Source organism: Melospiza melodia, chromosome 5 (genome assembly GCF_035770615.1).
Source record: "Melospiza melodia melodia isolate bMelMel2 chromosome 5, bMelMel2.pri, whole genome shotgun sequence".
NCBI classification, from domain to species: domain Eukaryota; kingdom Metazoa; phylum Chordata; class Aves; order Passeriformes; family Passerellidae; genus Melospiza; species Melospiza melodia.
Genome location: NC_086198.1, coordinates 9,934,046 through 9,951,775, shown reverse-complemented (window position 1 = coordinate 9,951,775; position 17,730 = coordinate 9,934,046). Strand labels below are relative to the sequence as shown.

The following is a 17,730-nucleotide window of genomic DNA, read 5'->3' as shown; positions in this document are numbered from 1 at the left end:
AAAGACTCATATCACTGACAATAAATAAAAATAAATATTTATAGGCTAATATAGATATTCTCTGGCAATTAAAGTTTTTAGCATTTTTATTCTGTAAGCTTAGATTTGAAATCTACCATTACAAGGCAGTGGAAGAAAAAAGTACAGCCCAAAATATCTCTGATGGTAATGTCACTTCTGCATTGTTTGCATGCAAGGGATATTGAGGTTGGATAACAGGTACTGCAGCACTGACAATGCACTGGAATGGGAGCACAGTGTGCCTATTTAGCCCACTCATTCCTCATCATTCCCTTTGAACAGCTGCACCTTTAACACATGAACTGATTTAAAAATATCTGCATCTCATCAATATTTATAGACTTTTGTACATCTACTCCAGACCAGACCATGAGAGGCCAGAAAAGTCACTTCTACCTACAGAGCTATTTAGAACACAGCATTCCTATATGGTAAAATAGGAAATAAACAATGAGATTAAAGTGGGGTGATCTTTGTATTGCATTAGCAAGAACACAGGGAGAGATTGCAATAAATGAAGTATACAGTACTCAAAAAATAAAAAGGTTGCTCATCCAGTATTAACTATATTAACTGTGTTGTATCTGTGTGCAGCCTGGACTTAAGACTTAGACTGCCTGAACTTTTGAACAGCAAGGCAAAGTAAATACTAAAGGACAGCATCACCCAATGTCTAGTATGAGGCCAGCACACTTATAGGTCATAAAAAAACATAGGCAAGAGATTAGTTAATGAAAATCAGAACACTTTTCAAATTTCTAAATAAAGTCATAGTGTCAATGAAAGGAAGTATATTTCAGCTATGCCAAAGACTCCAGAATTCATTTGTAGGGCCTCAGATAAGCTGGTGTAAGCATTAGAAGTTTTTTAATTGCTTCTTGTAAAGGAAAGCCAGGGTTCTAGACCAAATCCCTATAATTAAAAATTCAAGTTAGTAGGGAAAACATTTTCTAATGTAAGATTTAGGATAAAAGCCTGTGTATTGTCAGGGTTTAGGAACCACCAGTTAAATCTGACATTTTTAGTTTATCAAGAATAAAATATCTTTGGAGAAAATACTTGGTGTTCGATCCAACACCCAGTCCCTCCTGGAAATTAATTCTTTTTTGTAAACTTCACACGTGACTACAAATGTGTAAACTTCAGATGTGATTATTTAAAAAACAAAAATAAAATATGTAAACTCTAAAAATATTTAGATACTAGGAAATATCCTTAAAGTATTTTGTTTCAAATGCAATACACAATTTTTTCTTCATAACTAACAAGCACAGAGCTTTTGTATCTTCATCAATTTAATCTATTATTATACTTCTCTTGAAGCACTGGATATTATCTACTAACGAAACAATTTGTTAGTGTAAGGACACAGTGTCAGTAAGACAGAATACAGTAGCTCCTTTCACACTACTGAACTACATGCTGCTTCTGAGAAAAATGGGTTTATCAAGAGCCCACACTTTTTTCTATTAAACAAGACTCAGTTGGAAATATTGGCTGAGCATTCTTCTGTTCAAAGTTTTAATGAGCAATGCTAAATAAATTAACCTGTTTTCAGCATTATGAAGCCCCTCTATCTCACAATTTCACCTCTGCACTGTAATCCAGGATTTTCGGACTTTAGCAAGAGCAACATAAAATATTTAATCCAAACAAGACTGGGTAAACTGATGGTAACATTTAAAATTATCATTTTATCTCTAAATATATATGAGAGAAAAGACAGGAAAGTAAGGATTAGAAAAGGAAGATTTGATTATGATCTTAAGACTCATAATACACTGTTGCAAGGAAAGATACCCAACAATCCTTTACATTATTACAATTTTTTTCTGGCTATGTTACATCTATGCCTAAGTACCTGGAATTTGAAGCACACCTCCAATGCTCAACTGGAAAAATCTGACTTAACAAGCCTATTCTACCACCCAACACTTTTTTGCTTACTCAAACCCTGCCATGGTGTCCTGTCACACAGCAGAGCACTCAAGGTGCTCTGTTACATTGTGGAACACTCCTACACTCTGCTGCTCCAGGTATTACTGGTATATGATGCTTAGGGTTTGCTACCATTTCGCTTTTACATCATGCAAAATACTGGAATTCCTGTAGGTTGCATTCTGTAACATATATTTTAGCCAAAACAAATAAATACTGGTTTGTGTTACAATACGTTATTTTATTTTCCAAGAGATGGAATTGACTGGAACAATGAAAGATTAATTCAGTTCTTTATTCAATTCTTACCTGAGAAGAATATGTGTGACCATCTGATCCACAAACAGGATTGGTATAAACTACTGGACACTGCTTGCAGTTTGATGAAATGGGACCACCCCTCCACTGTTTATGGCCTAAACCAGCCTCTTTCATACTGTAAGTAAACAAAAAGTATGTAATTCTGATAAGCAGTATTGAAAATAGAACACATTCAGGGTATTTTAATGAGCCTTTACAAACAGTAAGCCATACATACTTTGAACCATAAAGTTTTCTTTTACCTAAAGGGTTGCCAATGTCTTTGGCATAAACTCCTTCACCTTTGTACTTTAACGCACTGTAGTGATACTTGATGCCTGCATATTATTTCACTAAGACATATGAGCAAAAAAAGATAATTAAGATTATGCTTTGGGGACTGTTATACTTATTGATCAGTGAATGTTGGAATTATGTGACACTTACTCTTTTTGTTATTAAACAGTATGAATAGAACTATTGTATCAATACTTGTATTTTAGGAGGCAACATTTAGGTTTTAGAGAACTGTGCCATAAATACTTCTAGAGAAGCAGGGAGGGGGTCCTACTGTTTGCCCCACTTGGAACAGTCTTTCACTGTCTATAATTTGCAAAATTCAGTCAACATTCAATATACAGTCCAAAGGGAAAAAAACAAGTTAATCCATTGGAGCACAGAATCAGTCTACGCAACCATATATGTGTATCCTCACATAAACACATACAGAGCTAGATGGATTATTTCAATTTAGGAAGGGGCTATGCTGGGTCAGAATAAAAGTCTAAAATAGGTTACTGATGCTTCTTCACAATACTTTTATAGCTTTCAGTTTGTGTTACATGGCCATCTTCAGACAGGCATGCTTTTTCTCTGTAGCTTTCAATTAATTCCTATCCATTAATTTTTCCTTTTATTTTTCAACTGTGAAAGCATTTAGCAGCCACTGTATCATGAAACAGCTCCTTTATGATCTAAAAATATATGAAGAAGTTACTTCTTGCATATAAATAAAAAAAAAACAAACAAACAGCAGCACATGATTTTTATACTGGGTTTTTTTTTTTTTTTCCTTGGGATCTTAATGAGGAACCTAAAATTGATTACACTTAGAACATAGCAATGACTTATCAGGACACACACAAATATCCAAACTTATAAAATCTCAAATTAAACATTCTTTCATGGAGCAGAACTCTCAGAGAACTCCTTCAACTCTTTCACCTACAAATAATCAAGAACTATTTTGCTAGTAGTGAGTCATTGTTTGAGAAGAACTTGTGTGGAGTAATAAAAAGAAACATGAGACAATTAACTCCTCATCCTCTGGTTTTATAATGAGCAGAGTAAAAGGCTAAAAGCACACACCTAACAGTAAACTGGTGATGACAAAAACTAAAAGCCCATTTCCAAGCCATGCTAATGTTTATGTGAATAATTTTAGCTGTAAATGTGGTCTTTTAGAAAAAAAAAATCAGGAATCAAAGAAGTTTGCACTCAGGTTATGCTGTTTAATGACATTTTGAACTGCACAGATTTTTTACAGTGTACACAGGAAGCTGAGATGCTGCACACAGAAGGTGTCAGTTACTATTAAAAAAACAGAAATAGATTCAGTTCTATGTAGCATAATGAATAATAAAATATCAATACAGGAAGTTTTTATGTCCACCAGGAAGCACTAAAAAGGAAACAATTCTAATGACCTTAATGAACAAATAACAATCCTTTCTGATGAGTTGCACAACTTGAAGACAAAGCAAAAATCATCTCATTTCTATTATAGCAAAAAAAAGGAGAAACTGTGTCTTTGATTATGTACAATATATAGTAATAATTAGACTATTGCTGCTCCTTTCACTTGACTGAGAGCTTTCCAATCATTCACATGAGCTCCAGCATCATTAGATTATACAGATGGCTGCATCTTTCTCTAACTTCTTGCTACGTTTATAGCTCACAATTATCCAGAACTGCCCCAGTAGCCTGAGGCTACTGACAGGACCAGCATCCCAACTATCAACCTGATGCAATATTTGTTTATCACAGATATAGTAACTTTAAAACACAAATAAATTGTAGAAGCTGTACAAATAAATTGCAGAAGTTCCAGACATCAACAGAGAGAAGCTCATTGACATGAGCAAAAAACAGTCTGGAAGCAGAATTTGTGCAACACACAAGGGGACTTGGTGTAGATGCCTAAAATAAACCAAAGAAAACACTAGTGGTGCTTAGTGTTTTAGTACATATACACACTTGTGCACACTCTTAATGAAGACAAGACAAGACAGAAAAAGGAAAAAAAGCCCTCCTTTTAGATGAAGATAAGTAAAATCACCTGAAGGAAAAGAGGTGTCTCAGAAAGTATCACAGGGATGATGGGAACTAGAACAAGCTCAGAAGGCAGAAACTGCAGTTCTGTGATGAGCAGAGAGGTATGAAGAAAACAAAATATTTGATATAGTCAGATAAATTACTTTCCTCAACCAACCTGTGCTTTGTTAGGCATTTAAATGCAAACTGTTCCAGGGCACTCATTTAAGCTGAAGAATATAAAATTTTCTCTTTTACACAGAACTCCTCTGAGACCTTCAGCAGATCACTGTTACCAAAACTGGCTTCTATATAACTAATAATATTTTTGTAAACAACACATAAATCTGTATTTTTCAAAACTGTAATGAAAGGCACAATGAGAAAGAAATTACAAGAAATTATACTTTGAAGGTATCAATCCAGAGACCTGGTCATGGGAATGATTTGTATGGATAGCTATTTAAAGCTTTAGCACAAAGATGCTGAAAGTGACTGTATTATCAAAGCTGCTGAACAGCTATTTTTGACTGTCAGTCACTGACAGAAAAACATGAAAAGTCAATTTAAAATATTTTTACTGCTACTTATGGTAGATACATGCATTTCATAAAATACCTGAATAATGCATTTTACTTATGTACTTAAACTTTTCCTTTTATCATCATGTGATTACATCAGATTTGTTTCTGCAGACTATTCCTTTTAACCAGGTGTTGGGAGTTATGTTTTTTACAGCTAGGCAATGATCACACATATAATAATGAACACACACACATTGACATGGAAATAACTCAGAAAATAGTATGACGATAAAAATTGTCTTGAGATGTGATCATTGATGTATGTCAACAATATCCTGAAATAGGTACAAAACTGTAACACATAGCATTAGTTATTACTTATGTGAGTTATGTAAATAAAGCAATATATATTTACATTTTAAAATGTTAATACATGGAAAAAATAGCAAACAAGGCAGTTATTTCACTTTAATAAATCTCTTGTTTCTTCCTTGTATTTATTATAATTCAATATGCAAGAAGACCCAGATCACTGCAACTTGAAGCTAATAAAATTTTGTCATTTAATTTTGCAATTCTACTGCAATCACTATAAATGCTCTTGCACTTGTTAGTCTGTTGTCACATTAAACATACAATGTAATGAGAAAATCAACCTCTTCCACCAAAAATTTCCTGAAAAGTCTTTCGTACCTGTCTCACAACAAAATAACTATTACTGAATGCAAGCTCCACCTTATCTGATATTGTTGACACCTAAAGGGTAAAATTAAATATATGGGCCTAATTTACCAGCAATGCTTCTGATTGCATTAATTTGCATACACCAAACTGTGCATGCCTGCCTAGAAACATAATTAGCCAATCTGCCCAATTAGTCTGGCCTATGTACCTGTTTGCATACATAAACTTGCCTTCCTGTATACACAGTGATTGTGCCTGCAAATACTTTGAGAATACTTAATGTAACCTGTTTAAAATTTAGCTTTGAGCAACTCTTTGGCAACATTATTATTTAATAATATCTATATAATGCATGAGTGCCGAATTGAATTGAAAAATGGTATTTTATAGCTAGATTTGATACTCTTCAAACATATTTTTCCAAAACTGGTTGAAAAAAGTCTGAGTTACTAAAACTAATCTTTGACAGAACGCTTGCAATTCTCCTCTGATAACTACATTTGCATCTTTAGGAGATTTTAGAGTTATCCCAATTTAGAGATTCTGCCTGATTATGTTTTGCCATGGCCTTTGGGGGACACAATCAGGCTGGGTAAGATTAACATAATCAGAAAAGCCACTTGTATCATAAAATCTAAATTGCTTTCTTTAGAGTTGCCTGAATTTCCTTCAAAGCTGCCTTTTCATGTTGAAGCCTTTTGGAAGAAAACCATAGTTGTCAATATACTACTAAGATGTTCCATTCAAATGTCAAAAACCTCTCAATTCATTACTGCCAGTATTTTTGAATATTTTATTTTCACTTGTTTCTTTACTTTGCACTACTCCTAAAAAATAGAAGAAAATTCCATCTGAATAAACACCAAAAACAACTGAATTAAACTGAGATAATCAGAACAAAAATTAGCAAGATTAATGTGGAAATCAAAATAAAACATTTTAGCAATTTACAAATTAACATTGCTGGTAAGACATTTGCATTTATTGAGAACCAATCTCAGTGTAGACTGAATGAGTTAGCAAGTGTACTATTTTCACAAGACAAAAATGCAAATACTGCACCACAAGACAGAAATCATAGGATCATAGAACATTTTAGGTTTGAAGGAAAAAACCTTAAAGATAATTTGATTCCAATCCCCCTGCCATGGCCAGGGACAGCTTCCCTAGAGCAGGTTGCTCAGAGCCCCATCCAGCCTGGCCTTGAACATTGCCAGAGATGGGAAATCCACAACTGCTCTGGGCAACCTGTTCCAGTGCCTCAGTACCCTCACAGTGAAGAATTCTTTGCTAGTAAATAACCTAAACCTTCTATTTTTCAGTCCCATCACTAAATGCCCTTGTAGACAGTCCCTCTCCAGATCCCTTGCAGGCCCTCTCTAAGGGGTACTACAAGGTCTCCCCAGAGCCTTCTCTCCTCTGGGCCGAACAACTCCCACCTCTCTCAGCCTGTCCCTACTGGAGAGGTGCTCCAGCCCTCTGAGTATCTGTGCAGCCCTCCTCTGAATCTGCTCCATCCCATCCACATCCTTCCTATGCTGGAAGCCCCACATCTGGGTGTAGCACTCCATGTGGGGTCTAAGAAGAACAGAGTGGAGGAGGAGGATCACCTCCCTCAACCACTGGCCATGCAGCTTTGGATGCAGCCCAGGACACATCTGGATTTCTGGGCTGAGAGTGCACATTGCCAGCTCATGCTCAGCATCCCAAATCCTTCTGGGCAGGGCTGCTCTCCATCTGTCCATCCCTCTGCTTGCATTGATTTTGAGCGTTGCCTCGACCCAGGTGCAGCACCTTGCACTTGGCCTTGTTAAATCTTATGAGATTCCCATGGGCCCACTTCTGGAGTTTGTCCAGGACCCTCAGGATGGCACCCTGTCCTTGAGGAGTGCCAACAGCACCACACAGCTTAGTGTCATCTGCAAGCTTACTGGGACCCATTCAGGGGGAATTTCCTGTCCAACATTATTTATGGATAGGCATACTGCAGATCTGACATAGTTCCATCCATTTCCTATATATTTAACTAGAAAAGATTATATACCTATAGCTGAAGCAGATTTTGCTTAGCAAATGCCAGAGAGGCATTTGCTGTATATAAGAGAAGCAATCCTGTATATAAGAGACCTTGTTTTCTGTCACAGAAACCATGCACTCAGATTTTTCTAAAGAAAGAGATGCAAGTTGACCCTTAACATCTGTAATAACTATCACAATACCTGTTTAAATTAGCAGATCAATAAAATTACACCAAGAGAAACAACTGAGGCACATTTTCATAAACAAGACCTAGATAACAGGACTATTAAGCAAATTAGCATTTACCATTTTCACCACACATCTTCATTTGCTGTATCATTTCTATGAATGTTTTGCCTTTTATTCCTACCTACTTTACAAATCCCACTTGGAAGTCCTGAGCTACAGAAGCTGCCAAAACTTCAGACCCACCCTCTAAAGGTAAGAGTTGAGCATAAACCATATCCCAGTGTCTCTCAGAAATCTAGGCATGCTGGCCAATGAAGCAGCACAGCACACTCCATCAGCCCACAAATATCTGCAGTTCAGACCATGAGAACAGGGAAAAATGGCATGGATTTCCCAGTTAACTCGCAGCTGAGTGAGTTACTAAAACCTCAGTCCTTAACTCCTAAGGACTGAGGTTTTAATATGGCATGGATAAATAACCTTGGCACACACTACTGAGGAAACTACTAAATTGTGAGGACGAGGTATCAAAAATTAAGTAGTGTGGAACTATGCAATGTAAGAAAGGTAAAACTGCAGACAGAACAAAGATTGTTGAACAAGGTCAGTCAGGAGTGGCAGGAAAACAAACCACAGACGTGAAAAGTCATAAAATCACAAAAGCAAAACCAGAGACAGAAGTTCAAACAACACTGAGGATCAGTCCATATAAATGAGCCATGGAAGTCAACACGTTATATTTGAACTGTCTGGCCAGCAAAGACCCACTGAGGATCTGGAAAGAGGTGGAGGGCATCATCAGTAGAATCTAACAGCAAATTAGTCCCAGCTAGATATTGTGACCAGTGAGCAATAAATAATTTTATACTTTTAGGTAGCATGTATCAGCCTACAGAGCCCTTGTACCCTGTAAAAACTACTTGAATAAAGTGGTCCAGAAAGCAAAGATTACAAAAAGAGCTTCACAAGTTAAGCATAGGTTGGAAGGAAACCTTGGATGAAGCAGATACTTGCACATGGCAGAATGATCCACCTATCACAGGATGTCTAATTTGGCTCTTCAGCACAGTTATTTTGGCCTCCAACATAGGAATTGGAGAGCAGTAAAGTTACAGAGAAAGGTCTTCCAATTATTTTGATACTGTATGAAAATGTATCATCATTTAAATGATAAACATGTTTCCTTTACTAGATACTGCTTTCACATATTAGAGTTCAAACAAAATTACCATTGACTTCATAATTTTTAAGCTTATCAACTCACCTACTGTCTTTTCCTAATTCAAGTTTTTAGAGGACTCCCTGTACTTCATATAAGAATTGATCTGAATATGACTTCCCTTTCAGTGGATATACTCATTCAACAGATGGTAAGAAACTATGGATCTCCTAACTTACAAAGTTACTTAAGTGTTACTATTTTTTTTTAAAGGCTTTATTTTAATATATAAAATCTTACACATTCTATGACATATCTCAATAATAACCAATAGTTAAATTTTTCACAAATCAAACTGATGGAAATGAAATTGCACAGATTTCAATAACTTCAGTGACTACATGGGATGCTCACAATTTTAAGTCATTCCAGAACTGCAGCCTCAAAAAATTTAATACACATTTTAATTGATATAACATATAAGCAGTATTACAAAAGAAATTGAGATTCATACACACACACCCCCCACTTTGGTAAAGCAATTATGTATTATTTTAGAAAGATATTTAATGGTGTATATTAACTTATGAACTCAGACTTCACCTTTTGATCACCAAGATATGCAAATTTCTTTTATAAGTGCTTTTCATGCTAATCTAAGTGCCTGACCTTGTAATAATGCAGTTTTAATAATTTCTTAGAGATATTTATTACCTTTTCCCAGAAATGCTTTCATTTATAAAGCCAAAAGAATTAATGAACACATTTCAAACCTATTATTTTCTACTTTGCAAAGACAGAACATTATATAGATTTTGTGTGTGTACTCGGCCTTGCAGAGTTTACCTCTTTGAATATAAATATATTCACTATGTATTACTTCTACTGGAAAAAGACATCAATTTGTGTGCCAAAGGAAAGCAGACATTTTTCAATGTTTTCTAAAACAGGTAACATAGAAGCAAAAGTAATCTCTTCTTTTACACATTATTTAATAAAGCAGAAACCTTTTTTTATGACAGCAAATAGTTTTCTTTAGTCAAGAGATGTAATTTTAATAACTATGTCTAATGACCAGTCCATGGTATCACATGTTAAATTCTTAGTAGTTTGCTGAACAGGAATACAAAATTCCCTAGTAGTAAGAAAAGTGTAATAATTTCATTTAATTATCATCACTTAAATGGGGTTCCTATGTATCAGCATGCTCAGCAATTGCAAAACAGCAAGGTAGGGTAATGATTTAACTTTTTCAATGATTATATATCTATTATTGAGAGAGAATTCAAAGTTATTAATTCAGAATCTGTTTTGCATAATGTGATGTTTTCTGTTACCTGCATTTGATAGCCCAATTAAAGGCACAGTTTTCATTAGAGAGCATCTTAATGCTTATGATTTATAAAAAAATGAGTGACTAAAAATAATTTAAACATAAAAAGCAAATTTAAATAAATGAAACAGTCAAATAACTAATAATCACTTCTTCAACCCAAGGTAGACAAATAGTAACAATATTTTGATTAATATTACTATAAGGATGTCTATTCCTACAACATTCACTATTTTATGCTGAATTACAGAAAACTTTTCACTAGAAAATAGCTACTTTTCCTATTGGCTCAAATCATTGGCTGCCACAAAAATGTTCCTTCACCACTATAAGAATAAATTGATATTCCACTCATCAGATTCAGAACCCTGCAGAGGGATTCCCATTCAATCTATCTTTCTCATTGCCTGGCAGTGCAAGTTGCACCCCTGCTGCCCACGCTCACAGCTCTTTTTTGCCTCATGCAGGATCAGTCACAGTGTCTGCTTAAAAATAAAGACAGAAAGGAAGGAAGAAAAACCAATTTACAAGCATCACAGCAATCAATATCTGAAAGAAGGATTTCCATTTTCTACCCTTAATATTACCAATGCTGCTCGGTCAATGACTTAAATTTATCTTTTCTATACAAAACTCTTTAGGTAGGATTACAGGTAGAAAATATCAGTCATTGATCAATTTCAAAAGAATATGTCTGGGTTTTTTTCTTTCTGAAGAGCAAGTATAGAAGGCAACTAAAGAAACATACTTTTTGAACCAAAACAGAAAAACTTAAGCAGAGACATAAGTAACTACATGTCTCTCCAGATTGTATTTAACAATTCGGAGCTCCTCATTACACCTGTGAGGAATAATAAGCTACTTCTACAATAATACATTCAAAGTATTCATGTTCAGGGATCTGAATATCCCTTAAATGCATAAGTTACTCAGGGTGGCTTCACACAAAACCTTGCAGCCATTCATTTTAACAAATGTTCTTTGCTCTTTAGCACAGCTTTAGAGCAAGTGATACTTCCCTGCTCCCCAACCCTGCTTCAGCTTTTATTGTACAGTACTTAAGTCCATTTGTCAGTGTGTCCATCTGTGTGGTTGATGCTGCACCCACCACCTACAGCTCAGCTTCTTAAACCTGCCAGGTTTAATTCATTGTTCTCTCCTCCTCCAGAAGCAGCACACCTCATTTGCTTAAACAGTAAAAGTTGGATTTTTTTTTACTTTAAACTGCTATATTACAGGCACTGGGTGAGATAATTGTACCTACCTACCCTGGACACGCACTTACATTAAACAACTTTGAACTGGACTCATACTATATCTAAATCAAGAATAATTCTGCTAAACAGGAAAACCACAAACAGATATAATAGACCTTTTTACGTATTATTGACTGCCTGGTGCTGAGGAGCAATACAGGGGCACGTAGGAATAGGACAAGGGGCAATGTCTTTACACTGAAAGAACTTAGGTTTAGATCAGACACAGAAAGAAATTCCTCACTATGAGGGTGGTGAGGCACTGGAACAGGCTGCCCAGAGAAGCTGTGGATGGCCTTTCCCTGGAAGTGTTCAAGGCCATGCTGGATGAGGCTTTAAGAAACATGGTCTAGTGGAAGATGTTCCTGTCCATTGCAGGGAGGGTTTACTACCTGATTTTAAGTGTCCTTCCAAACCAAACCATTCTATGAACAAGGCTTGAAATAGGTCAGCTGTCTTGATAATTCTAGTGCTGGGATTTTTTGCCCTTAATTCTACAGCCAAAATAATTTCAAAAACATAAAGATAATAACATATTTGTGGTTACAGGTTGTAAGACACAGCACACACGTACAGAAAATTGTGTTATGCAATAGTGCTCAGGATTAAAAGTACCATCTATATGGTATTTAAATTAAAACTAAAGAACTAGTTATCTCAAACTGGTTATGCTATTGTGGTTACCCTAGGTCACTTCTGACAAAGGCTGTGATGTTTTTAGATGGTGTTGTTAATCAGGTGCTAAAAGAGTGCTGTTTTACAGTTCATGAGCTTTTAAGAGAAATATCTGTGTCTGTTAATCAGTACCTCATAAAAGTTCTGTATTCTGGTTAATAGCTATGGCATGTCTTTGAAAGAGAGAATTCCTTTAGATCATGTAGACAACTGTCAGCTTACTGTACTGTAATCTTCCAAGTGCTCCTTAGATGGAAGGAAGAGCACCTATCAGCACCGACTTTCTCACTCCTACAGAGGGAGAGGAAAGGAGAAAAAACAAACAAAAAAGAGACAGAAAGGCTTTTCAGATTGATATTATCTTTTCTGCCAGCATGATGTCTTCTGAGTTTAAGAACTATGTCTGATAACATCAGAAATGGGAAGACAGAGCTGACAAGCTTTCATCATGTAGAGGTCTGCTCAGATAAAACATATAGCAACAAGTACATGGTAAGATGACAAAAGAGCAAAAAGAGGTTGTCAAACAATCAGCCATGGAAGATCATCTGCTGCAATATACTAACTTATTCTATTGATATTCTTTTATATTGAAAGAACATAAAACTTTTCCTTTTTCTTTTTCTCCTTGCTTACCACTGAAGGCTAAGTTAAGGTCAGGAGTGCTTCTCCTCAGACCTCACACAGCTAGCTCAGGGCAGAGCCTGCCTGGGCAGTGACATCCATGCATGACACAAAGTCCAAACCCTCAGTAAGCACCATTTCTATTACACACTCACTGTGCAACAGGTCTGTGCACTGTGGTCACCCATACTGCCAAATATGCAGAAATTCACTGAATGAGTATCAAAATCTGCTTTGATAAACTTCATGGGAGAAGAGGGCAAAACTCTGATAAAATATAAAACTTACTTCAACAAAGCATTGCACCAGCTAAATGCACTAAAAGGAACAGCAACACCTGCACAGTCTCCATTTTGGCTGCATAGCACTTGTGTTTGCCCTTGTTCTTCAAAACTTGACCATATTTTGCAACAAGACTGATGTTCCCTAAATGCTAGTTTTAATTTGTAATACTCTTTTACCTCTGATCCAAGGATCATCAACAGTGACTCTCACTGGGGGAAAAAATCCCTTCTCAATTAGTAAGCAATTTAGCATTTTTTATATATTGCAAGGAATGATTTTTAAAGCATGAAAATATTCAAATTTTAAAGAATACATAGTTTGTTTTACTTATTAATCTGCTTTTGTCATAGATATATTATACCCACAGAGATAGGTACAGTTATTGGAAATAAACCAAACAGTTTAAAACAAAACTTTGCTACTTTCATTGCCATCTATAAATGAAGGTATTTTTAAAACATAAAAGATTATTCATGCTATTGCTCAAGGCAAGAAAATCAAAGATATTTAAAGTGTGAGGCTTTCTAGTCTGATAATTTGCACATACAAATAGATCATTTTACAGATGGAAATTTAATACGAACCAGACATATCCATGATGAAATATGTGTGCCAGAATATCAATGAAAAAAAATTGTCAATAATACTGCCAAAAGTAGTTTTAATAACTACTGTAATGTTATTTCACATTATTTAGCCTAGCATGACATAAGTTCTCTTTTATTATTTATGTTGGCATTACATTTCCCCTTATGCCTGTAAGAAAAAACAAACTCAACTTGATTCCATAAAATAATCTGATAGGCAAACAACTGGGCATAACTTTTTTCTGCCACTAGGAAGTCAGTAATGTTCCAATTTTAATATCTTTTCCTTTTCTATTAATGTTCATAAACATCAGCAGTAGAGACCCTTACTTTTTCTTTCTTCCTTCCTCAATTACTCTAATGTGGGTCCCATAAAACAGTACCTACAGGATAATACATAATCTATTTCTTCTCCATCCAAGCCACCATAAAGCATCTCTTACTGGATATGAATGCATAAATAATAAGCCATGCTGAGTGAAAACACGAGGTACTGTGATGAAGAAAAGTAATATAGAAAAATGGAAAAGAGTTATTTGAAGAGAGAGAAAAACAGTAGACACAACTACAACAAGAATGCTAAAAGAGAAATTCTTAAATAAACAAAAGCATGTTACAAAAGCCAAAACAGCAATAATCAATATTTCTGGGATGGTAACACAAAGGGAATTGTGGTTCACCTTCCATGATGCCTTCTTTCTGCAGCACACAAAATTTGGAAAATTCTCTGAGTATTTCAAAAACTATTTCCAACTGTTCAGAAACCTGAAAAATCAGGTACCTAAGGCTTCACCTTCTCCTTTGCTTAATTACTTCTAGAGGGTCTACATTTTCATACAACTGGGGCCCTTGCTGGTGCCTCAGCTGGACACCCCTGGTACTCTGCATACACAATATTGATCCTGATTCAGCTGCCTGATTTCCTCTTCACAGTCACGACTCCACAAAACAAAAAATTCACCACTCAGCCTCATGGCTGAACACACTTCCAAATAATCTGCTTTAGAAGAGCAACCACAAATTCAGCTTTGAAATCCCAAAATCACAATGCAGTAAGAGTGATAAAAAATGCTGTGGTTACATGGAAAAAGGAAAAAATAATCTATTGAGAGATGAAAAATGGAAATAGATATTTTCTGCCCCCACTGTGGGGCAAATTAAAGAATTTAATAATTTTCTTGGGAAATCATCTGTTTGCAGAAAAGGATTCTTTTTTTTATTTTAAAAATCCTGAGAGCAGACAGTGTACTTTTCCAGTGGCATTTTTCCTTCCCTACTCCATAATTTAGCTCAAATTTTATTTTTATTGCAGTCTTTATAGGTTCAGGCATCTATAAATAACTGTCTTTTGATATCTACATTACTTTGGTAAGACAGTAAATTGTGCACCCTAATTGGACTTGTATCCAGTATGCTGATCAAATACAGAACCTCCTTGTAGAAAGCAGCTGGAAAGGAACAGCTAAAAGGAACACATAAAAGGACCTTAGGAGTAAAGTGACCAGAGGCAAAATTTACAACTCTGTTGTGAAGAACAGGTGTGCCATGTGCCAGAAAAGTCAGTTGTCTTACCTGCATTCCAGCTTAGAGCACTGCTCTAGCTCTTCACATCCACGTTTCTCAACCTTCCTTCTAACCACAATGCAGACGAAGACCTTGGTGGCAGCAGTGTCTTTCAAAATTAAATAGGTTCTTAAAATTTGTTTGGAATCTGCTGCCTCATGTAGTCTCCCCTTCATTATGAGAGTAAATTAAAGTAACTGAGCAATGATTACAGAAATAAAATCCTGTCATTGTCATTCTGACTAATAAGTGCTAAGTTAAGCGCCCATTTTCCAGTGTCTTCATCCAGACATCTCTTTAGGTCTTTGATCCTATTCTCAACAGCTCAGAAGTGTTTCTATTTCTGGCATGTGCCATTTATCAAGGTGACCATAGATAACAGGACTATTAAACAAATTGTGACACCTTACTCAAGATGATTTCTTAACATTTATAGACTATCCTCTTCTCCATTCTTTACAAATTTCTGTTGTTTGCTTTTAAAAGTACTGCATCTGCATAAGTCTCCAAGTGCTTCATAATGAGCCTTTGTGTTTGCTTCTCAGTTGAATATATAAACAATTACTGATCCTATCAGAAATTACCCTGTTTTCCAATTTGAAGATAGGAGAGGTGAATTAGAGCATGACAAAAATATTGCAGTGTAGGTAAAAAACCTCCAGCATTTGTACATTGAAGTAAATGATTATAAGATGTTATATAACTTCTAGATGTCAGTGTACATCTAGAATATGAAAGAAATTCACTTTTCTAGACATCTCAAATGTATACAAAAAAGCGCTGAAGTTATCCTAAAAGTGTTACTATTGTGAGTTCTCTGTGGAAGAACTGTATGGGTAGAAAGCTCAATAGTACAAAGGTCTTCAGTGTTCACTGTAACAGTGAATAAGGGAATAGCAAGCCCTCACCTCCCACTAGCCAACATGTATGTTTATTTTATGATATCTAAGAGCATAAAGAGGATCTTGGCTGTACCTTCACACCTTTTAGAGACTCAAGTAACATATTCCAAGTATGCAAAATCAATTGCTGGTAACCTCAGGATATCACTTTCCTGTAGTTTTATCACCCTAATCCCCAGCTTAAATTTCCTCTCAGACAATTTTTTATCTTATTTGCTTCTACCTTGCATCAATGAGTTTGGGGTTAAAGAGGAGATAATGTCTGGGGTTATCTTTAAAAAGAAGACCCAACAGAAAAAGCTCGGAACATAATTTGTGTTCAATTTAGGGATCAAAACCTCAGCTTTCATAAGTATGCAAACCCTTGTACTACAAACATCTACTGACAATGAATGTGCAAATGGTGAAGGGAAAGGCAAGGGGAATGCATTCTTCAAGATGTGCAAATGTTTTCAGTAACATTTAGGTGCCCAGATCTTCAGCTGATGAAGAAATGAAGTAATCCCTAAATTACAATAATTATCTAAAACGTTGACACATATGAAACTCTCTGACAAGAAAAAGCCCACGTAGGTATATTTCTCTATGAAACATCTTTCCCACAGGCATTATTTCTAAGAATCAAAAGGTTGTATTTTACAACAGTTGTTATTTTAGACTCTGAACTAAAATAATCTACAATTAAGGAAGAAAGAATAGTAATTAGAAAGCAGAACAGAAAAATTATGTCTCATACACAGTCATGCTCAAAACCATGAAGAATTAAATAATTTTAAATCACAGCGAAAAAGTTAAGTATTGATGAATACATATTCTCCAAGATGATAACTTTGGATGGCTTGATCCATAGGTGCTATGCAGCAGTTCAGCAGTCTCTTAATCTTTCTACCCCATTACTTAGTGGAGAAAAGTTGTCCTGAACACAGGAGAGAATCGATGCTTCTTTTTCTGTGTAATTTTGTTAGTTTGGTTTGGGGTGGTTTTGTTTGTTTGCTTTTTATTGCTTTATGGAGCAGTCTAGGAATTGCAAGTCTGTCCACTGGGAAAGTGATACACTGTAAGCATTGTTGCTATTGCATCCACCACTTCAGGCAACACTCAGTCTAAAAAATTAGGATGCATTCTGAATGTTTTGTGCTTTTGCAGTCTGGTAAAAAACCACACTCTACTACTATAAGATACTTACATAAATTTTACCCCCAAAGTGTACCTGTGCCTGAATGTTCAAATGTACCATTGAAGGTCTGTATTTGAAAAAAGCATCTCTCAGAGGAACTGAACCAGAACATGCTGGAGTCACAGCTACTCCGAGTTCAGGTTTCCTCAGGTGTAATCTCTTCTTTGCCTCCCTCAGG

The 17,730-nt window shown here is 35.7% G+C and overlaps 1 protein-coding gene across 3 annotated transcripts in view; it reads right to left on the bottom strand.

Moving 5' to 3' along the window:
* The window catches only part of SPOCK3 (SPARC (osteonectin), cwcv and kazal like domains proteoglycan 3), a 162,965-nt gene that overhangs the window by 61,886 nt on the left and 83,349 nt on the right, over nucleotides 1–17,730 (bottom strand). For all 3 annotated transcript variants that reach the window (XM_063156251.1, XM_063156249.1, XM_063156250.1), the window contains one exon: nucleotides 2,269–2,395. In XM_063156251.1, the coding sequence (XP_063012321.1) occupies nucleotides 2,269–2,395 (127 nt within the window). The remainder of the gene's footprint in view (nucleotides 1–2,268; nucleotides 2,396–17,730) is intronic.